We start from the raw sequence: 23,856 nt of genomic DNA, 5'->3' as shown, positions 1-23,856 counted from the left end.
TTATGGAGATAAAAATTATTTTCAAAACCATACATTTTACATGTCATTACACACCATCCTCATACCATCTACACAGAGGTAAACAAATAACTGTAAAATCTGAATAACATTTGCTGTACTTAAATACAAAGATGTTCTCATTAACTCTTCAAAAGGCAGGTGAGAATTTGCATTGATCCAATTCTTACAGTCTTGTCCAGTCCCACTTGAAGTCAACGTCTGGGCAGTCTGTAAATAGGATTTAGTTAAGCCTGCTGTCCCCATCCATCCATCCATCCATCCATCCATCCATCCATCCATCCATCCTTCCAACATTCTTCTGTGCATCCTTCTGTGTGAGGCATTGTGCTGGATAATGGAGAAATCAGGGTAAGTAAAACATGATTCCCACCCATGAAGAAGCTCACAGAACAGTAGGAGAAACAGTCAAATAACTACAGTGCAATGTGATATCATATAATACAGGCATGAGCAAAGTATTATGATAACCTCTAACTGCCTAGAGGAATGAAAACAAGGATTCTGAAAGATGATGCTTGAGCTGGATCTTGAAGCAAAGTATGAAACACTCCCACGGAAATGAACCTTCAGCTCCTAATCCAAAGGACAGAAAATTTTGCTCCTAGTTTAGTGAGAAGAAAATTAAAATGGAATGATAATATCTACCAGGGCCTCCTATTGATTAGGCGAAACCACAGTACAACTCAGAAATCTGGACTGCTTAACGCCAGACTTACAGCACCTAAAAACACAGTCCCCATGAGTTTTTTTTTTTGTTTTTTTTTTTTTTGCGGTACGCGGGCCTCTCACTGCTGTGGCCTCTCCCGTTGCGGAGCACAGGCTCTGGATGCGCAGGCTCATTGGCCGTGGCTCACGGGCCCAGCCGCTCCGCGGCACTTGGGATCTTCCTGGACTGGGGCACGAACCCGTGTCCCCTGCATCAGCAGGCGGATTCTCAACCACTGCGCCACCAGGGAAGCCCCTCCCATGAGTTTTTAATACTCAAAAAAATCCACTTTTAAACACCTGCCTTATTCTATGCAATGATCTTACCAGCAGGTCCTCTAAGAAGGTCCATAGGCTTACAATTTTGTGAAAGGCAGTTTAAAAGGCCCAACACATGTTTCACAAGTGGAATAAAGTCCCTGATTTTATATAACTGAATCTCACATTTACTAATTTTGAAATCAGTTCATACCAAACAGTTCTTAAAAGGCAAAGGCAGGGCTTCCCTGGTGGCGCAGTGGTTGAGAGTCCGCCTGCTGATGCAGGGGACACGGGTTCGTGCCCCAGTCCGGGAAGATCCCACATGCTGCGGAGCGGCTGGGCCTGTGAGCCATGGCCGCTGAGCCTGCGCGTCCAGAGCCTGTACTCTGCAACGGGAGAGGCCACAACAGTGAGAAGCCCGCATACCGCAAAAAAAAAAAAAAAAAAGGCAAAGGTAAACAGTTGATTTCTCTGTGGAAAGTTTGGGCCTAAGGGACAAGGCTGGTTCTGTGTCATGAGACTATATGCGTTTTTTTTTGTTTGTTTTTGTTTTATAAATTTATTTTATTGATTTATTTTTGGTTGCACTGGGTCTTCATTGCTGCGCACGGGCTTCCTCTATTGTGGCGAGTGGAGGCTACTCTTTGTTGTGGTGCGTGGGCTTCTCATTGTGGTGGCTTCTCTTGTTGTGGAGCACAGGCTCTAGGTGCGTGGGCTTCAGTAGCTGTGGCACACAGGCTCAGTAGTTGTGGCTCACAGGCCCTAGAGCGTGGGCTCAGCAGTTGTGGTACACGGGCTTAGTTACTCCGCAGCATGTGGGATCTTCCTGGATCAGGGCTTGAACCCGTGTCCCCTGCATTGGCAGGCGGATTCTTAACCATTGTGCCACCAGGGACAGACTATATGGGTTTTAATCTAAAATTTTTTCTTCATTTTCAACTATGTTAGGGAGAACAGCCTGAGATTAAACTACTATCCAAATGTCTTTTTCAAAAGGGAAAAGGAAGCACTCCAACATGGATGTGCGCTAAAAGAAACATCTCCTATATAAGTAAGTGCTAAAGTTGAATGTTCTAAACTCCCAACTTAACACCATTTCACACATGAAGACTCCTTGAGATCCCTGCAAGCATGGACTACCGCCAACTCAAGGAGGAAAAATAGTAAGGGCGTGTGAAGAATAAGGAAGAGATGCTGTTTTATGCACAGTTCCTCTAAAAAGTAAGGACCATCTCCTAAATTTATTAAGAGGTTTTTATCTCTTCTTTTTGAAAGAGAACATAAAGAAGGGTGTGAAGGTACAAAAAGGGAACTTGAAATCCAATTGCAAAAATTGCTCATGCAATTGGCCCCCTTCTACGTGGCTTTATAGAAATCTCCTGAGTACCAAAGAGTTTAGGCTTTGACAAAAGAGATCTCCTACATCATGGCATGGCACACTACTGCTTCCTTAGACCTTTTAGGAAATAATCCCCAAGTATTTTTCACAAACCCTAAAGGGCTTTCTACATTAAAATATAGCGACAGAAATCAAGAGTAGAATAACTGCAGAACTGTGGTGATGAGTTGTACTAGTTCCAAAGGATTGACTTTCTACTCCAAACAATGAGACAAAGGGCATCATCCCATGGGCACAGTCAGTTCCAAAGTGAGGGACATACACATGTGGATGATCTGAGGCACAAGCTGTGATTGGTCCTAAGAAAATGAAAGGCAGAATCGGGTTCAAAACCCACATCTCATGATTTCTGGTCCTTATTCAGCCAAAGTGTTGAGCTGCTTCATATTTATATTAAACATATTTTGGATCTTTCTCGAAAGTTGCTCTTGGTGCAGCATGATAAGGAAAACCAGATATTTGGCTTGGTAACAGTATCCAAGGTATAGGTGTCACACTCACAGTGAGCTTCTCACCACAGGATGTCTGAGATCTGCTGCCACAGAGAGGACTATGGCTCAATGATGACTACTAGAGTTCAGTTTTCAAAATTTTGGGAATAATCTGATCATAGCCTTTCCTTCTTGTTACATTATAGGACAGGAATTTAGAGTATTCAGTCAACAGGTTCTCCCAGTAACAGGTGATGTCATCCATCTGCAAGTGGTTCAGAATAAACTGGCTTCCCCTAGAGACAAGATTAACAAGAATAAAACACACCATTGAATAATACTAGTAGCTTACACTTGAGCGTTTTTACCTGTGCCAAGCACTGTTCAGAGTACTTTATATAAATTAACTCTGATCTTCAGAACCAACTCTATAGCCATCATATCCACACACATGCATTTGGAAATAGACATGATTTTTTTTTCCTTAAAAACAAATATGTAAACAGCCAATCCTCAGAAACAGTACTTGAATGATTTCAAAGATTTCAGTCTAACTCTACAAAGTATGGGCTTGGGACATATGTGAATGTGTGTTTTCCCCCAAGACAGCTTTGATTCTGATCATCTCTGTATAATGAGGCTGAAATTCAGGTATCACCATGGTAACAGCATTCTTATGACATTAGCTCAGGCAAAATGGGGATGATAAAGTGGAAAAAGAAAAATGAACAGAACTTACCTTTCAGCAATTTCTTGAGCTACATCATCATTTGCTTTTACAAACTGCAACAGCTCCCTAAAATGGAAAGAATTATTAGGCTCTGAAATACAGACCAAGCTCATTAGTACTAAGTCAGAGAGATCACAGAGTGAGGTCCATAGTTAATCTCTAGATATGTGGATGGTGAATTATTTCTTTTTTAAAGCAAAGATAACAGGTCCTCACAGGAACAAAATAATAACAACAAAAGCAGCAACAAATATCTCACACACAGGCAGAAGACAATGTTGTAGTTCCGGAACATATTTGGAAAAATAGAGAAATGTTCAATGATACACATCAAAAATCAATAGTAAAGAAAAAAATTTCCCTCCTGTTTCTTGCTCTGGCCCCCAGAAGAGGGCGCTGAGCTTACATTTCTGGCCCTTCTCCATTCCTCATCCTAGCCCCTCCCTCCATGAGAGGAAACTTGCCTCCGTTTCACTGAGGTCAATTTTCATGCTGTATCTGAAAGTCCTTTTGACAATGTAACACAACTGAATACCCATATCTCTAGTCTTTGAGAGATTAGAACTTTTTCACTGCATACTGTCTGAATGTTACATTTTAAATCAGCATTAGAGAACTTTTAAAAATTAAATCCCACTCAGCCTAGTTGGATAATAATGCAATACTATCTTTGAGAACCAAATATGAAAAATAAAAAGCTTTCAATGGAAAAAGTCATCAGGAGTAAATGTCTTAAATGGCTGGGGACTTAGAGGCAGATTGCGGGAGTCATCGGAAACTCTGCTTGGTGGAGAGCTGCTTACTGAACATTGGAGAGATCTGTTTTGACTGGGATATAGTGAACCCATGGCTTCAGCTGTGGATAGAAGAATTCCAGCCACTCGTCACCGACATGGAAAACAAGTGAACCACACAGAAAGAGGTGTTTTAACCGGAAACTTGCAGCTACACCCCGAAAATTAAACAGATACCTGGAAAAGAAAGAGCAAAATATACTTGAAACTATATGCCTACTTCCACAAATATGACATTTTTTTCTTACTCCCTCTTACCCTTCTTTCCTTTTATTACCCCCTCTCCTTTCTTTTTCCATTTTCAGTCTTCAAGGACACATCAGCATGTCCCTGTGAAGTTTCTATAAACTCCTTGTTGTTCCAGGAGTTAGAGGTTGTTCCTGGGAATATCAGGGTGAGGGGATAAAAGGGATACTTTCTCCAGGGAGAGACTGATAGGGCCAGCAGCTGGGTGCTGGGTACAGCGGATACAAGGCTCAGATGGAAGCAACACCTCACCCTTTGCTACAAGTTTTTCTAGGCCTAAAGTCTTGAACTCATCATGGCCTCCCAAAGCCTTGGTTTTCCCATAGGGTACCCTACCTGGTCAAAGGCATGCCCTGTTCCCTATTCCCTCTTATGAAATCTGGAGAAGACAACAAGGCATACCTAATCAATCTTCAAAGAAATGCCCCCTGGAAAAAAGCTAACTTAGAAAAGAACATTTTCTTTTCAGCATTTCCCATGCATGTACCCCTGTCTCCAACCAGAGCTGCTTCTACCCTATAGTTCCCACTGTGCAGTATAATCAGCATTCATCTCTCTGAATCCCCCCACTGCCCTCCTCCTGACCTGGTTTTACATGTGCATATAATCCTTAGTCCTGGCATTTAAATATAATAGTTACATATGCTTTATTCAGGTTGGACCGCAAATTGTTTTTAATAACCTAATAAATACTTGATCTAACTTCAGCTCTTGGCTGGGCGGGGTGTGGAGAGAAGGAATGCCATCCCTTTGATTCCAAGCACGCAAGCTCTTTGGAAGCAGGGACCACATTTCATGTCTCCATAGTTCCCACAGAACCTAGTTCAGAGCCTTGTGCACAGCAGACTCTGAGAAAATGACAGCTAAGTGAATTAATGTGACTTTCACAAACCCCGGCTAGACCCTAGTATTAAAACTCTCACCCAAAGTGAAGCTATTCCAAAAGCAATAGGGAAACTAGGAGAGTCAGGAGTTCTGGAAGTCTTACTTGTATTTGCAGTGATCCACAAGATGGACATCCTTAGCAGCTGGCTTTCCCAAGGTATCCTTTCAGTGAAAAGGAAGTTATTAATACTAGGAGTAGGAGCATTTATTGAAGACCACTGTGCAGTAAGCATTGCTAAACATTTCATCAACATGACCTCATTTAAGTCTTATAATAAACAGACTCAGGAGGCATGATTATCCCACTTTATAGATGAAGCAGCCAAGGCTTTGAGAAGTTGGGAGACTTGCTCAGGGTCGCATGGCCCTAAGTAGAAGAGCTTGGGTTTCAACCTGGTTCTGTCTGATTTTAGAGTTTAAGCTCCCTTGGAACCATGTGAATCCCCTGAACTCAGAGGTCATGGCCAGCAGCACATTTCACTCTGTGTAAATCATACTGCACAGGAGGTTACAAATGGTGGCTGGTGGGCTTAGAGGTGTAGCCCACACACAAATTTTGTTGAGCTCACAAAGTATTTAAAAATAAATATTCTAACCACTGCCAACATTTATAGGTGGTAGGGTGTTTCTTACAAAAACCCAGATTTCCAACTCTTCTTGGGGAAAAAAAAGGAAGATTTGGCAAAGAGAGCTCCTATTCCCCTGGGCAGCCATGACCGGACCTTCAGCACTCTCTTCTGCTCACTAGTGCAGCCCCTGGGGGTATCGGAGTTTGAGACCCCCATCTGTATTCCAGCCACGTTAGCAGAGGGTAAACTCGATGAGGGGAACAAGTCTTGTTTGCTTTTGCAGCCTCCCATAGTAGATGCTGGGCTGAATGGATACATTTTTCATATTTTTATTTTTTAACAAAGTTTCTTAGACTGCATTTGCTCCTGTTTGAATTAAGCAGTCACATAATAAATACATGCAGCTTTACTTAGTATTTCTTAGTTTTTACTTAGTTTTTATGACAAGAAGTTTAAACATTTTTCTCATATCATCCTCATATGGTATATGGAAATTTCAGATGAGGACATTTAGGGCTTAAGGTTCTTTGAATAAGGCAAGAAAGAGTTAAGAGGATAGAGATGGACTTCAAACCAAAGAAGCCAGTCATTGCTTTCACCTTAGAATGAAAGGCGAAAGGGAGTTTTAAACAAATGAAGATGCTTATATGTCATTTCCAAAGATTCTGATTCATTCTATTCATTTTTAAGTTCTCTAGTTGGATTGTATAGTCGGGGTTGAGAACCACTGGTTTAAACCAGGGGTTGGCAAACATACAGACCACAGGCCAGATCCAGCCCACTGCTTATTTTTGTACACAACACATAAACTAAGATTATTTTTACCTTGCAAATGGCTGGAAAAAATCCAAAAGAGAATATTTGATGACACAGGAAAATTACATGAAATTCAAATTTCAGTGCCATAAATAAAGTTTCATTGGAACACAGCCATGCTCATTCGTTTACATATTGTCTACGGCTGATTTCACACTGCAATGGCAGAGCTGAGTAACTACAACCCAGACTCTAGAATCTGCAAAGCCTAAAACATTTACCATCTGGTCCTTTACATAAAAAGTTTGTGACCTCTGTTTAAACCTTCAAAATTGTATAAAATACAAGTCATAATATGGGCCAGAAAAGCAATGTGAGTTTGAAAAAGGATAATTTACATATATGCTAATTTTAGTCCATGGAACTTTCTCTATATTCATCCCAACACTGAGAGGAAACCTAATCTCAAATTCTACCCAGGTGGCAACGTTCTTTGAGTGAGAATGTTCACTGCTGTAGTTCTAGTCAGATGATTGGTGATTACTTTCATAGATTTCCAGGCCTGGTTTTTGGTGTATTCTGCATCAACAAGTTTTGGACTTTTCCGAGATAGAAGAATGAGAGGATCTCGTTCTGGACTTGTCCTATAAAAGAAACACATGACATAAAACTATGTGTCCTACACCATAATACTGTTCTCAATCTCTGAAAGGGAAGTAGTAATCGGACCCAATGAAAAAGACTGTACACACTGATGGACAATTCATTGGTTACTTTAATAGAGGAGGAGGGGGATACTAGATCCTACAGCAACTAGGAGGTCCTGGGCTGTTCTCCACTTTACCCTTCAGGGAAGGGGAGTATTTGGCCCTTCTTTGCTTGCATTCTAGTCTTTAGGATTATGTTGTTCTGGGCACTATAGCCATATCCCAGGGAATTATTTCCCTTTTCGAAGATTCATGTAACCTCTAATCACTGGTACTCATAGCTGTGTGACTAGGTAATCACCACTCACCAAAACAGCTACGTGACCTTTGTGGGGTGTGCTTTGTAAAATCCAGTATAATATTTAAATTAAAAAGAAAACTGAAAGGCTCAAACACCTGAAAACTGCATGTAGAAAAAGTCCTAGTTATGGTCCTAGTAGCAGATGGTCTTGACATTTGAGGGGTCATGGACCCCCTGAGAATCTGATGAGAACTGTGGACCCCCTCTCTAGAAAAATGCACATATCCCCATATAATTTCAAGGAATCCCTAAAACTCCTGAAGTCCACACATGGATCCCAAGTTAAGAATCTGATCTGAAGATCTGAGAACCAGAGAGGTTGATAAGGAAGCGTAAGCAGTTGCTGTTGGGCTGAAGTCCACTGCGAGTGAAGAGAGGCTGTGACCTCGGACAAGGATGCTCTGAGAAAACTGCAAAACTTTCTCCCTAAACATTCTCTTTTGTATTCATCTGTCTAACAGGTACTCATTCTGCATCTATGTGGTGGGTACTGTTCTTAGCACCAGGGATATGGAGCTGAACAACATGGACAGGGTCCTTCCCCAACCTTTTCTCTTTCCCTCTTCCTCCCTTCCTTCCCTGCTTCCCTCTCCATTTTCACCAGTCTCAGTCTGCGCTTCCACCACTATTTGGCAGCCACATGGTCTGATGAAAAAGGCAGTCAGAAGAGCTGGTGATGGTTCCCACTCAGCCATTAAGTGGCAGAGGGACTGTGGGCACGATCATAAGCTACTCCTAGGAAACTGTAATCTCTCAGGCAAGAGGACAACTCATTGTTCTGTTCAGCATTATATATAGTCAAAGCCCATCACACTCGTGGCACTTTGTAAATATCTGTTGAATGACTGGACAGATGAACTTTACTTCTTGGAATTTCAGTTCAACTTAGAGTGATTTGGGCAAATAATTTGAGTTCTTCTCTAGTCTAAAATTCTGTGATTCTATGTTTATTTCTTAGTTATCTTAGCTTTCTCTTTAAACTAGGGTTCCTCACACCCTCAAAATTACTTATATTTTGCACATTAACTGGAAAAATACTTTTGTAAAATGTCAGAAAGTATAATCACCTTGATCCTCGGAAATATGCTGTGGAATTTTTCTTTTTCCATGGCCACTGTGCTGCTGACCTAAAAATAGATTTCATTAGTTTCTATGTTTCTTCCTTAACTATATAAGGATGACTTTGAACCATTTCTGAAGATTAGTTGAGATCTTCACATTGTGAAATCAGTCTGATCCAGGCTACTCCAAAGAAAAAGCTCTAAATAACATTATGTTCCCTTTTGTTATGACTTCATTCCTATGGAGATGCTGGCAAGCAATATCTGCAAATCTACAGTTTGGTAAATAAGTTAACAACATTGAAAGAAAAGTTCCCAAAACTAAGTGACATGTTTAGGGCTATTTAATTCAGTACAATGAGGATTTCTTCCCCACTTTAATTAGAGTCTATTGATAAAATTAACAGGCAAAGACAACTGCAGAAAATATCAGAAACTGAATTAAGGGCAAGGAAACAAATCACTTCCTGACTTCATGTTTTAGATGCATAGGAGCTATCATCAGATTTAGTCCGATTTTCCAAAGCACCTGGTATCCCCAAAACTGTACTTAGTGCTCCATAAAGACGAAGTCCCTGAAACTCAGGTCTCAGTACCCATTACCACAGCCAGCCTTCCTTGCTGAAACTGCTAGTCCACAGATGCATCATTTTTAACTTACTTTGTAGGAACCCTTCACAGAAGTTTGTGTAGAGTCTTCCTCTGAAAAAGGAGGGGGTTGGACTGAACTGGAGTTAATGAGGGATTTGTGAGCTACTTGCTGTAATGGAGAGATTTAGAACATAAACTTTTCAGGTAGAGATACTTTTCAGATTCAGATAGTGTCCCATTTTCTCTCAGGTGAGACCACTGCTCCTATTTTCCTGGCTTATCTTCTAGTTCTTTCTTGCTGGATCATCTTTACCCGATTCTCCAGTCCAACTATTTCTCTGTCTCATATTCCCTCCCACCAAAATATAAACACTATAGCAATGGGTTTTTTTGTTTTTTTATTTTTAATGAAAAAATAGTAATATACTCATTATATAAAATTCTAATAGTAAAAAAAATTCATCTGGAATCTCCCCACCTACAGATAACTACTTTTAACATTTAACGTTTCAGTGAAGAATTTCCTTCCAATCGTCTCTCCACATCAGTGGTTCTCAGTTGGGGGTGATTTTGCCCCTCTACCCAAGGGGACATTTGGCCGTATATAAAGATATTTTTTGATTGTCACTACTAGGGGATTGCTACTGGCGTTAGTGAGCAGAGGCCAGGGATACTGCTAAACAACCTACAACGCATAGGACAGCCCCCTACAACAAAGAATGATCTAGCCCCAAACATCAAGAGTACCAAGATTGAAAAACCTTGCTCTATATAACAGAGATCATACCATGCATGTTGCTAGCTAACATTCTTATTAGGACATATTATAGATAATAATAAGAGCCAACACCTATATAGCACTTACCATGTTCCAGGCAGTGTTCTAAGTGCTATATAAATATAAACTCATTCTCATGACCTTACAAGGTAGGTTTCATTAACCCTACTTTATATTTGAGGCCCTTGAGAGGTTAAGCAATTTGTCTAGAGTCACACAGCTAATAAGATCCAGAGTTTGAACCCAGAGTCCCTGTTTTTAAGTTCTATGCTACCTTTACTTTCCATTCATGCACAGTATTCCATTTTATAACCATGTCGTAATTCACTTAATTCCTTACTGGTGGGCTTTCAGGTAGTTTTAAACATTTTTCTTTAAGAAACAACACTGAAGTGAATATCCTTGTACACACATCTTTGCATGCTTGTCTACTTATCTTCTTAGGATAAATTCTTGAAGTAAAATTGCTGGGTCAAAGGATATAAACATTTTACATTTTCACATATACTGCCAAACTACCCAACAAAAAATGCATCAATTTATACTGAAATTTTGAGCATAAACTTCCTTGGTCCCTGGGGAAAGCCGCAGACACAGACTTGGATCAAGTATCATCTCTGTTTTCTCTCTCCCTCATTCTTCCTACCCGCCTACCCACCCCTCAAATGACCCATGTCTCCCGGCAAGCACTAACAGCGGCCACCACAGCTTGGTGCTGCCCCAGCCCTCTTTTATAACCCCACCCCTCCGCTGACCATAGAGTGAATTCTTTAAATGCACAGGGACACTGAATTCTTCCACAGAGTGAAAAGTAAGTCAATGGGGACAAACTCCCAAAAGTTTATAAAAATAGGAAAATGCCAGGCAGACATCAGTGTAGATAAGCAAGTAGATTACTAAAGTTTAAAGGTGAGAAATGAAATCATGGGGCTAGAGATTCTGAACGGAGGGCTCTGAAAAATAAAATTGCAATTCTATAATCATGAATAGATTCAACTGAAGAATAAAAGGGGAAGGTATCAAAAGAAAAACAAATTCACTTAAGATTAGATTTTAAAACATATGCTATCTCCCTAAAAATTGCTTATTAGTTTACAAGGGCGGTAACTACACAGTAGAGGAACCTGATATAACACCTTGACCAGGTGATCAAAATTAACATCTCTAACGAGAGGTGGATACACACAAAATCATTTATGTAAGTATCTGAGCCAGCAGTGCATAAACTGAATCTAATCATGAGGAAATAGACAAAAGCAATCTGAAGAGCATTCTATTAAAAATGTTCAGTGTCATTGTATCAAAAATGTTCAGTGGCCTGTATTCTTCAAAATGTCAGAGTCACGAAAGAGAAAGACAGACTGAAGAGCTACTGCAGATTAAAGATTAAAGAGACATGAGGACTAAATACAACACATGATGCTGGATTGGCTCCTGTACTGGAGGGGGAATGTGCCTTATGGGACATTATTGGGACCACTAAGTATTAAATTAATATTGTTTCCTCTAATTGACAATTGCAATGTGGTTATAAAAGAGAACACTCTTGCTCTTAGGAAATATGCACGGAAGTATTAAGGGGTACAGGGTCATAAGGTATGCAACATATTCTCAAATAGTCCAGAAAACAAGAAATTATGCATATATTACACATGCAGCCTACATGTCCATCAAAGGACACAATAAATTAAATTATTATCCGATGGAATACCATGCAACTGTTTAAAATAATGAGGTCATTTCATATGTACTGACATGGAAAGATTTCTAAGACACCAATAAGCGGGGAAAAAGTTGCCTAAGTTGGATACATTTATAAATTTTTATGAGCATGTAAAGGTTTCATATTCAGAAAAAAATTGTTTTTGAAATGATTTTAAAAACAAAATAGATGTACAGCAGGTGGGAAAAGAGCTACAAAAAGAAGAGTGTGAAAAGGGTATTTGCAAGAACCTGAAAAAATAAAAAAAGGATTAGAAAACTAAAGTCAGGAATAACTTGGAGAAAAAAAGGTTTAAGACATTTTTATTTTTCCCTCTCTCAAAATTATGTTCAAAATGAAATGCTAAGTAAGAAATGATGGTCTCAATGTCTGGAGAACATAGGAAATATTAAGTAGTCAAGTGGAGAGAATAATGCACTTGGAAACCTAGACTTCAGGCCTAAATTGGTTCCTTGACCAAGTCACTTAACCTCTCTGAGCCTGAATTCCCTCATCCCTGAAATAAACAGTTGGACAAGAACAATTTCCAGGTCCAGTTCTATGAAGTATGAGACCAAGTTATCTTAAAAAATAACTTCCTAATTATACCTACTGAATAATAAACTTGTTTCTTCACCCAGTGGCTCTAGCTGCCACTGAGGACTGCGGCCTTATATGCTTCTCCAGAGAAGGGACTTTCTCTTCATCTCATTTAAATCTCCAGCCACACTTAGTACAGGTGATAGATATCTGTGGAAATGAAGTTGAATTAAACTACTGCTTTCCCTACATCTGAGAGAATACCTAGAAAGGTGTGTTTTTAGAAGTTTGCTCATTAGGTACCAATGTTGTTGGAATGATTCATGTAAAATGTAGCTAGGTAAGAAGTACCTACAGCTTGATGACCTGGACAATCTAAATTCTGAAATAATGGCGGGGTACAGTCAACAGGCCAAGGCAGGTTTCAATCGTGAATTAGAGAGTATTTGGCTTGTACTTGAGATATCTATGGGACATTTATACCCACACCATCCCTGCCTGAAGGACTTAGCTCTTAATTACAAAGTACATTTATGTGCTTCCAAGTAATTTTCTATCCTTCCCCACAGTATGGTCATTCATTTTTTCCTACTTATGAAAGTAACTCACTCTTATTTAGAGAAACTTAACAGTACAGAAAACTTTCAAGAAGAAGAGGCTTCTAGAATCCCTCCCACAGAAGCATTGCTGACACTTTAGGGTAGGTTCTTTTGCTCTTTTTCTATGGATATGTAAATATTTTTATACACATACAAAATTGCTTATGCTATAGTTTTTTGTCTTTCATTTTTAGCTTAAAAGTTAGTCCTTAAAAAAAAAAGTTAGTCCTTTTAAACAAAATTAATTGTTTATACTTTACTGTTTACTTCAAGACGACCCACAGAGGGATAAATAAAACCTCTCTAAAGGACCTACCTTACCAGGTCTTCTCTGAAGAGGTCCCACCGTCCAAGACCGGTAGGATATATTGGCCAAACAGCGGGTCCTCCTTCCCAAAATGTCCAAGCAGGATACATGATATCATGGTACTCTGATGTCTTCAACAGAAACAGAGAGGTTATTCTAAGTCAGTCTCAGAGCAGAAGCAGCAGCAGCAAACTGCATTCATGCCACGGGATCTGGAAAAGGCCTTGCCCCAGTGTTATATTGTCAAAGATATATTTTCCCTAGTCTTCAAAGTCTAGACTCTAGATGCTAAAAGGCAAAAATGACCATGGGTTAAAATTCGTGGGCTGACTGAACCCCAGAATACGAAATCACACTAAAGGTCAACTTTTCCAGTTCCCCAAAGTTCTGTTTTTCTAGAGGACATACACTGTTGGAGTTTTTAGTTTAGGGAAATAATATACCCAATTCTGAATGATCACATAGCTGTCTCATCTTTTAACTGATATTACACTCGGAGTGTATACTATCTTACCAGTTCTTAGTTATTTCCTAGATAGGTCTTTTCGGAGCAAGAATTAGGAAACATAGTGCAATAGTTGAGAGTGTGGGCTCTTGAGAAAGATCATCTGACTCCACCTCTTTCCAACTCTAGGCAAGTTACTTAATCTTTCTATGCTTCAGTCTCCTTACGTTTATAACTGGATAAATAATAATATCAATAATATTATCTATCTAATAGGCTTGTTTTGAATATTAAATGAGTTAGTACATGTAAAAAACTTAGAACAGTGTCTGACACAAAGTAAACACTCAGTAAGTGTTAGTATTACCTATTACTGTGGCACTGCTGAGCTCCCATTGGTTGGTCGATAAATTGTGAGTTATTTTTTGGTTATTTTTCTTTTTTGATCAGGGTCAAAAGTAGTGATGGGCAGAATGCGGGGGGAGGGGTGTTATCCCACATCTTTTGAAAAAAGTTTGAAGCCATTTGTTCCCTTTACATGGTAACTTCCCTTAAAATTCTGGTCACTGATAAGCCTCTAATTCTACTGTTTCTTCCATTGGAATTACATATGCAATATGCTGTTTGTCTTCTTTCAAATATTTAAAAAATGGTACGTGATTTATCAAGCACCTCAGGCGTAACAGCTGCTCAAAAGAAACTGCACATTTATCATAAAGCTGACAGACTAAAATCCCTCCCTCGCAAACTAAGAGTCACTGGCTCAGAAAAAAAAAAGGAGGGGATTAAAGATGAAAGGAAAGTTAGTATACTGATGGTCATACTTATTATCCACAGAAAAAACAGATAAGTAATAAACACAAAGTCCTTACTGACTTACATGGGAGCCTCTATCTGTTCTTCTGAGAGGGCTTCATGAGAAATAACGGGACCAAGCACTTTTGAGAAATGAGGCTAAACCATGGGAAATGCAACACAAATGTGGCCTCAGCCCACTTGCAACACAGGAAATAAACAAGTCTAGAGAGAAAGTAAACTGTGATAAAGAAAAAGTGGGGATAAAAAGTTCCTCTGCTTTGGAGACACCAAATCAGAAATGGAGTTATTTTCTCAAAGCTCAGAGGGTTTTCTTAAACCCACTCTTCTCCTATAGAATCTCCCATCCACTCTCTTCTAGCCTCCCCCATCCCTGCCCCCAAATGCTTTCATATTTAGTCTCTAGGGAATGAAGGCCCATTCCTGCTAATACACCATTTACAAGAACCTGAGTACTAAGATATTCACTGTCCCAAGTTCCCCAAGCCCACAAGTGTGTCCTAGTACTCCTATCTCTCCATAATTAGATCCAAAGATCACCCCCTCACATATCCCTCTCGGGTATCGCCGGCATATCCCCTCACTGCATTGCTGGGGTGCAAACTGTGTGAAGTTATCTAGCACCTTCAGTCTCACTGTTAGCCAGGCTGGGACCCTGGGCTACAGTGGCCGGACAGACGATACCTAATACTATGGTTGATACATACAATGTAGAAGCTCAGCAAATCTTTTCTTTGAATGCAGGCTTTCCCTAACTTCAAGCCCATGAGTTTTCTTGGGCCACTCTCTCCCATGCTCTGTAGGATCTCTGAATCCCACCTCCAATGTCCTAGAGGTTCCTCAGGCCTCTCTCATTCCCTACCCTCCATCCCTAGCCCTATAGACACAAGCAACCTTACTCACATCACTTATGGGTCCTCAACCCCATCTGCTCAGTCTTATCGTTCAATGACTGTGAAGCTAACAGGGACACAGACCCACTTTTGGACCTCAGGCCTCATCCTCACCATCACCCATCAGACTCTGCCACAGTCATCTCTTGCTTATATGCTAGAGGACCACCCTCCATCCCCTCATATGGCTCTTCCTATACTTACCTTACTGAAGGAGAAGACTGGAATGGCAGGCTCCATCCATTTAGGAACCTGAGGATAATCTCGTACATTGATCACCATCTCCATGTCAGGGAGGCGCCCAATAACTTCCAAAATAAAGTGTTCAACACCACTACACCTGTCAACCAGAAATACCACAACTTCACCAGAGCAGTGCCTGCTCTCGGACAAGGCAGGGTCCCGCTTACACTTTCAAAGTAAGACAAGCCAGTGTTCAGATAATCAGCCTCCTGCAAAGTGTCCTGAGAGCAATGCTCCTGAAAGGACTACTCCACTCTTCCATATGGTGCCAGTTACCTTTTCTGGCTAAGCTGCTCCAGCTTACAATACTTAATAAAATTTTCCGACTAGATCATCCTAAGTTTGAAGGGAGTGTTATTGCTACTCCCACCATTTCCTCTCCTCTTTTCATTCCCAGCATTTCTTTATTTCTCCTACACGGAACAGTTTAATTAGTAAGCAAGATACAAATTTTGATAGGAACTGGAAAAGCTGATTTTCTAATTGTGTCCCTTGGGCTTTGCATCTCACAAAGACATTATTTTTATTTCCACCATAACTAAGTCTCATAGTTTATGAGGAAGGATAGGAAACCTTTCATTACCTTCAACCTGAATACAGAACACTATTAAAATCAGTTTTGCAAGCCAGAAAGAGTGCCATGTATATAATCACAAAGACTGTAATATTGCTTTCAGAATAGACTTCCTGGGAATTCTCAGAGGATTTCTGGAAAAAAAGTGAGTATACACTGACAGCTAACTTTTCTTCCCCATCCTTTGAGGTCCTGACCAGCACTATACTGGGGGGCAACATTCCAAGGCCTAACCAAAATTTTCTGGCAGCATGAAAATGACTGATTTAAAATATTGATTTATACACAGGGTGATAACTACAAAAAATATCAATAGTTCATAAACATAAGAAAAGATGGTCAACTGTACTACTATAAGGAAATGCCCCCAAAGCCAAACTTATAAAAACAGAGAAAGTGCTTAACAGAGGCTGGGGAATAGGGGGAAAGGACAGATGTTGTTTAAGGGTACAAACTTACAATAAGCAGTAAATAAGCCCTAGAGATCTAATACACAGTGTACTGAGTATAGACAACAAAATGGTATTATAATTACCAAACTTGCTAAGAGACTAGAACTTAATCATTCCCACTACTATAAAAGAGAATAATTATGTAACGTGATAGAGGTGCTAATTATCACAATAGCAATCATATGAAAATAAATGTATCAGATTAACATGTTGTACATCTTAAATTTACACAATGTTATATGTCAAGTATATTTCAATAAAAAAATTAAGTATCACCATGACAAAAGAAAAAATCTAGTGAAGCTAGATGCCAGTTTTCATCAATCAGATTGTCAAAGATCAAAGAGTCTGATAATACATAGTGAGAGTGTGAGGTCTATTCTGAGCACATGATACAAGGCTGGTGAAAGTGTAAACAGGCACAACCTCTTTGGAGGATATTTGGTTCTATTTATCAAGATTTTAAAAACACATTAATTGGCCAATTAATTTTACTCTTAGGAGTTTAGCCTGCAGATGTGTTCACATGAGTGTTCAAAGGTCTAATTTCAAGGATGTTTACTGCATCATTGTTTACATTAGTCAAAAGTGAAAGGGGAGGACCTCCCTGGTGGTGCAGCAGTTAAGAATCCACCTGCCAATGCAGGGGACACCGGTTCAAGCCCTGGTCCGGGAAGATTCCACATGCCCGTGGAGTAACTAAGCCCATGCACCATGACTACTGAGCCTGCGCTCTAGAGCCCATGAGCCACAACTACTGAGCCTGCGCACCTCAACTACCGAGCCCAAGCACCACAACTACTGAAGCTCACGTGCTCTAGGGCCCGCGTGTCGCAACCACTGAGCCTGTGTGCTGCAACTACTGAAGCCTGCGCACCTAGAGCCTGTGTTCCGCAACAAGAGAAGCCACCGCAGTGAGAAGCCCATGCACCGCAATGAAAAGTAGCCCCCGCTCACTCCAACTAGAAGAAGTCCATGCACATCAATGAAGACCCAACACAGCCAAAAGAAAAAAAAAAAAAATTAAAGGGGAGTGGTGGGGAAAAATTTAAGTGTCCATTGATAGAGGACTCAATAAAGAAATCCATACAATGGGTTTTTATGCAGCTATGAAAGAGTTCTCCATGTACTCCTATGGAAAAATTTCAAAATCTACCGTTACAAGGAAAGGAAAAGTAAGTTGCAGGACAGAAGATATAGCATGTTCTAGTTTGTTGATGAATCTAGATAATTGTATATGCAGAGATTATTTCTGGCAGGCTGTAAAAGAAACTGGTAATTGTAGTTGTCTCTTGAGAGAAGGACTCAGGGACTAGTGGTCTGGTGGAGGGGGGTGTACGGTGGTAGAGAAACTTCCTTTTCATTGTACATACTTTTGAGTTATCCAAATATTTTACCATGTGCATGTAACACTCCTTTTTTCTCTTCTCTTTTGAACACTTTACTGGAAATACGAGTAGATGCAATAAAGCAAGAAGAATATTAAAGATATATAATAGGAAGAGAAAATTTTAAACTGACTTTATTTGTAGATCCATGATCATCTATGTAGAAAATTTTAAGTAATCTAGCCAAAACCTATTACAGCTAGTAAATGAATTTAGAAATGTAGCATATTTTATATACTAACAATGGCCACATAGAAAATGAAATTAATAAAGTACTATTTACAATAACATCAAAAATATGTAATACCCTGTGATTATTTTGACAAGAGACATTCAAGACCTACATACTAAAATCTATGAAACAATGGAGAGAGTAATTAAAGATGTAAGTAAATGGAAAGATACACCCTATTCATATATCCAAAGACCCAATATTGATTTTTTTACTGAAGTATAGTTGATTTACAATGCTGTGCCAATCTCTACTGTGCAGCAGCAAAGTGACTCAGTTACACACATATATAAACTCTTCTTTTATATTCATTTCCATTATGGTCCATCACAGGATATTGAATATAGTTTCCTGTGCTATATGGTAGGACCTTGTTGTTTATCCCTGTAACACTCCTTTGATACTGAAAAAAATTACTCGTTAAAAAGTTTTTTAAAAAATGTATTACTGCAGTACATTTACATGTAACAGCTGAAACATTTATTTTCTTTCCCATTCAGCTTTTAAAATAGCACTCTCTCACATACGGTACAATTCTATTTATATAAAACTCTAGGAAATAAGCTATAATGAGAGAAAGCAGATCAGTGGATGCTTGAGGACGGGGGTGGAAGGAAGGCATGGCGGGGAAAGGGGGAGAGAGGGACTGCAAAGAGGCACAAGGCAACTTTTGGTAGTGACAGATATGTTATTTTGGTTATATATATACTTATCAAATTGTACACTCTAAATATGTGCAGTTTATGTCAACCATACGTCACTAAAGCTATTATTTAAATAATACTATTATTCTCTACCTTTGAAATGATGTGACTCCCATATTTTTTTTTGTTTATTTCTGGTTTTTTGGGGGGTTTTTTTGCCACGCCACATGGCTGGCGGGATCTCAGTTCCCCGACCAGGAATTGAACCCAGGCCCTGGCAGTGAAAGCCCAGAATCCTAACCACTAGGCCACCAGGGAACTCCCTCCGGTGTTAATTAGACGGTGCTCCAGTTCCTCAGCAAAATCTTTCAGCTCATCCTTGAAAGGCTGAGTTTACATTTTCTTTTGTTCAGAACTGAATACTTTAAATGTCATAGATGTTTCTCAACCTGGGTGAAGTAAAAGTATCTAGACCTAGAAAGATACTTCTTTTGGCCAGATGAGAGTCTGAGATATTACACAACTGTGTCCATTTCATTAAGGACACTGGTTCTGAATATTTCGTTTTATTTCTCTTTTGTTTAACTCTATTTTCCTTAGTTGTATATGTATTAATCGTTGGAATAGGGAACTTTCAACACATTAGGACCTTTCATTGTCAGTGAAAGGTCCTGTGCTCTCTTAATATTTCTAAGAGCTCATGATTCTGACCAAAAAGCTCTGGGGTCTGGAATAAGAGCCATGTGCCTTTCAGAAACTTTGAGAGTGCTACTTAATTTGATCTGGAGACTGTTCAGCTAACTATTAAAGTCCAACAATGGACTTTCAAAGTCCAACAATGTCTATATTCACATTTTTTTTCTCATTTGTAGAAATTACAAATTCCTCTATGCTCATAATTTGTAGTTAAAGTCTCTATTATTGTTCCAAGTAATGAAACAAATGTCTATTTAAAATACCTCAGTGATTTTCCCCACTACCACCTTATTTGCCCCTGACACTTGATAACCAAAATTATGATTACCTCAGAGTGTGGGATATTAAATGATCTTTATTTTGTTGTTATTGTCCTTGTTTTTACATATTTTACATTACAGTGAAAGTATACTAATTCATAATAAAGTTGTTATTATGAACAAATAATATAAATCCTTATGACCAAATGGATGCATGTTTTTTACAATACTGCTTATTTATTTTACTTGTAATGACATAACATCATTTAGAAAAAAGATCTTAGTAAGGGAATATCCTGCCTTCTGGGTTTTGTACTTTGTAATTTTATAAAGAGTAGAGGTTTTGTTTTGTTTTTTTTAAAGACTCCTGGGAATTCCCTGGTGGTCCAGTGGTTAGGACTCTGTGCTCTCACTGCCGAGGCCCCGGGTTTGATCCCTGGTCAGCCGAGTGGCAGGGCCGGAAAAAAAAAAAAAAGACTCCTAAGAGGAAGGTTTATCACTTGTTGTACATAATGCTGCCTAGCGCCAACTTCCAGGCTTAGTCTGTGACCCTCCCTGCTCCCCGCCAGCTCTCAGCCCACTGATATGTAACTTCAGCTCTCACACCTGAAGTCCTGGCCAGTGGAGCTCAGCCCACTGATATGTAACTTCAGCTCTCACACCTGAAGTCCTGGCCAGTGGAGCCTGCGGAATCTGCAGCACCAGCTATTTCTCTTGCTTTTCCACCACCTTCCTTTGAATACTTGGTATCTAGAATAGTAGTTGGCCCCTGACAGTCAGTCAACGCTTCTCCTCCTCCTTCAGCCCAGCTCACTCATGCTAGGTCTCATCAGCCTGTGTCCTGCAGCTACTATATCTGGGGAAGGAGAAAGGGCAGAGTCACAGCCAGTACAATCAGTGATGTGCCTCAGCCTTACAAAGAGAGAGGAGACAGGCTTTGATATAGGAGAGAGGAGAAGAGAGGTTGGCAAGAAAAATTCCCAGGCAAGCAGAAGAGTTTGTCACTATTTTGTAGTCCTTCTGAAATGTGAGGAAGGGTTTACCTGTAAGTCCCTTTCATTGGACTCTCTATAAGAGTAGTAGCAAGTAAGCCCTTATGCAATAAGATCAGAAGATATATGTACCTCATAGCTCTTACCTTGAGGGGAACATGCAGTCATTTTCTCGGTATAATCTGTTCTTAATGATCTGATAGTGGGTCCCTAGCTTCCGTCTCACTACCTCCGCCATCATCTTCCTGGAGATACCTCCTCGGAAAGGGGTCAGATCCTCTTCTATGACACTGGGAAAGAATGGGAATCATCAGGGAAGGCAGGCCAAGAGAATAATACCATTCCACCTACTTCGTATCTGTGGGTCTAGGCTTAGTATTAGAGAACATGTAAGCTATGGGAAAGAATAGAGGGCAGGAATGAGCAACCTCTTTCCTGGAAGCACCTTAGGCGATCTAAAATATCAACAACAACAAAACCACAAAAAAGAAAAAGCAAGTCAATATCTCTTCTACCTCCCTCCATCTGGATTGCCCCTCCTTGGCCTGATGCATATTTCTCCTTCACTGCTCATGCCACACCCACGTCCTCCCAGTCACTGCAGTCCCACTGACCTCCCCTTCTTTGAATCTCACAGAAGGTATGGTTTATGCCTTACAGCCTGACACTGTTTGAGTCCCATGTTCTAGTCTGTTTGGCCCCTACCACCCTGCATACTCTAGCAGTATGTATGACTGACAGGAGTAACCAGAAATTACACTATTTTGAACCCCTTTTAAAGTTCAATACATAGCAAGTTTTCAGTAAGTATCACACACATCAGGTGAATTTTTTGAGGAATCACAGAATAACATAATGTGGAGTTAAAGGACCCTGTTATTTAGCTGATGAGGAATCTGAAATCTAGAGAAGTGAAGTGTCTCGGATCTGGGACTTGGATCTGGGACTAGAACCCAAGGCTGATTTCAAAGTAATCTTTCTACCATAACACACTCCAGCCCTAATTTGCATACATTAAAGATAACCAACAAGAAACTTATGATTCGATTCATTTAAATATATGTTCATTCCTTCAACAGTATTTATTGAGTACTTACTGAGAGCCAGCACCGGGAATATGACAGTGAATATAAGACATAGGTCTTGACCTCAAGAAGCTTTCAGTCCAGGGGAGAAAGCAGACAAGTACATGTACTAATTCCCACAACGAGTTAACAGGCACCTGGGCCTCTCCTCTCCCAGGGTATTTTTATCCCCCAGAAATATAAGAAAACCACCACAAGGACCCTGTCTGCTCTCAAAACATGCTTGGCTCTCTGACCACTGCAACCAAGGTCTCTTGGGGATTTTAGGGAATTTCCTCCTGACAAGATCTAAATTCTTAAAGACACGTCAAAGAAAAGAACTCACCCATGGTAGCAGCTGCAGTTTTGACTTGAACATGGTTCATAAATCTCCAAAGCCCTGTTAATTTGGTCAATAAATACTTTCCATTTTGAACCTTCAAAGAGTGAAGTAACAAAGTTAACAAAATACTCCTGAGCACTCTTATTGACTAGCAGCAAGCAGGCAGAACCAACAGAAGGTCAAAACTTTTAGACACCCTCTTCTCATCCCACTGGTGGAAATGAACCTCCAGGAAGGATTCATTCTACAGTTCTCCTGCACTCAGGTCAAGTCTGCCCCTTTACTCGGGCTGCCAGGTATCCAAGAAATGGGAAAAATTCCACGCTTACTGCCTGACACTCAGAAGGTTATGGATAAACTGGTGACACGGATTCTCAACTTTTACTAATCAAACTGAGCTCCACAAAGAGGATCGATTAAAAGCCCCAGGCATTATTAACCTTCCCTTCATCTCTTCTGGCAATGGACTAAGAACACTACACACACACACACACACACACACACACACACACACACACACGAATTATCCCCCAGTGTGTTAGGGAGGTGCGGGGTAGCCGAGCGTGGGCCATACCCGCTGTGGGTAAACAGGGGCATGGCCGTCCCCTCCCCTCTATCACTCAATTCCGGAGGATGGGTTACTCTCCAGGGTCCTGGGCAGGAGAAGCACTACCAGACACCTAAACGCACTCTCCGCTCCGAGGTGCCCCCGTGCCCCCTGCCCAGCTCTGCCCCGCAGCGGCCACAGCACGAGCGTGGCGCCGGCCGCAACGGGGAGCGAGGGGCGCGGGAGAGCGCCTCGGGACCGGGCCAGACTCCGAGCCCCAGCGGTGGGCTCGGCCCTGTCCGGAGCCCACCTGACTCCTTCTGGCAGCCCGGCACCGGGGGCAGGAGTAGCAACAGCAGCCACAACCGAAGCTGGGAGCGCACCCACCGCTCCATCGCCAGCCCTCCCACTGCCAGGTCCAGGCTGCAGCGCGAGCGGGCGGAAGCGCAGCCCCGCACAAAGATGGCCGTGGAGCCGCACCACGTGGGCGGAGGGCCGCCCCGCCGTGAGACTGCTGCGCTCAGCTCTGCCTCCGGATCCTGGTCCCGAGCCCGGCCAGCCGCAAAGTGTCCCTGGGAAGGCGGCGCGGGGAAGCTGGGCACCCACGGCGCAGCTAACCACAGTGCGGTGCGGGGTGGCTGTAGCTGACCTGCTCGTTTGTTTAGAGCCGAGCTATCCACATATCCACATATATAGCTCTCTCTCTCCCTCTGTCTCGCGCGCGCTCTCAGGTGAAATCGGATCCCAGGAGAGAATGAATAAATGGCACCCCCAGGGAAAAATATGTGTAATATTTGTCTCTTACATTCCTATAACATCTTGAAAACATCTTATTCTCTGCAGCCAGAAAACTGAAGGCCAGAGAGGATATGTTTTTCGCCCAC

General features: G+C 40.9%; 1 protein-coding gene across 2 annotated transcripts; it reads right to left on the bottom strand.

The window, feature by feature from the left end:
- On the bottom strand, positions 1-23,417 carry POGLUT1 (protein O-glucosyltransferase 1). 2 transcript variants are annotated; one of them, XR_004039686.2, is made up of 12 exons: positions 23,283-23,417; positions 22,429-22,519; positions 21,165-21,308; positions 15,742-15,877; positions 13,393-13,514; positions 8,873-8,932; positions 7,342-7,441; positions 5,576-5,634; positions 4,351-4,518; positions 3,557-3,613; positions 2,888-3,113; positions 1-348 (listed from the first exon to the last, which is right to left on the bottom strand). XR_004039686.2 is itself a non-coding variant. In XM_030857261.3 (11 exons), the coding sequence occupies exons 1-11, from the start codon at positions 23,365-23,367 to the stop codon at positions 2,957-2,959; spliced, it is 1,179 nt and encodes a 392-aa protein (XP_030713121.1). In that variant the 5' UTR covers positions 23,368-23,417; the 3' UTR covers positions 1,433-2,956. The 2 variants fall into 2 exon arrangements, 1 of the variants encoding a protein (XP_030713121.1); XM_030857261.3 differs by lacking the exon at positions 1-348 and having other exon boundaries at positions 1,433-3,113.
- Positions 23,418-23,856: the final 439 nt, after the last annotated feature.

This window comes from Globicephala melas, chromosome 4 (assembly GCF_963455315.2).
Source record: "Globicephala melas chromosome 4, mGloMel1.2, whole genome shotgun sequence".
Taxonomy (NCBI): domain Eukaryota; kingdom Metazoa; phylum Chordata; class Mammalia; order Artiodactyla; family Delphinidae; genus Globicephala; species Globicephala melas.
This window is presented reverse-complemented; position numbering and strand designations above follow the sequence as displayed.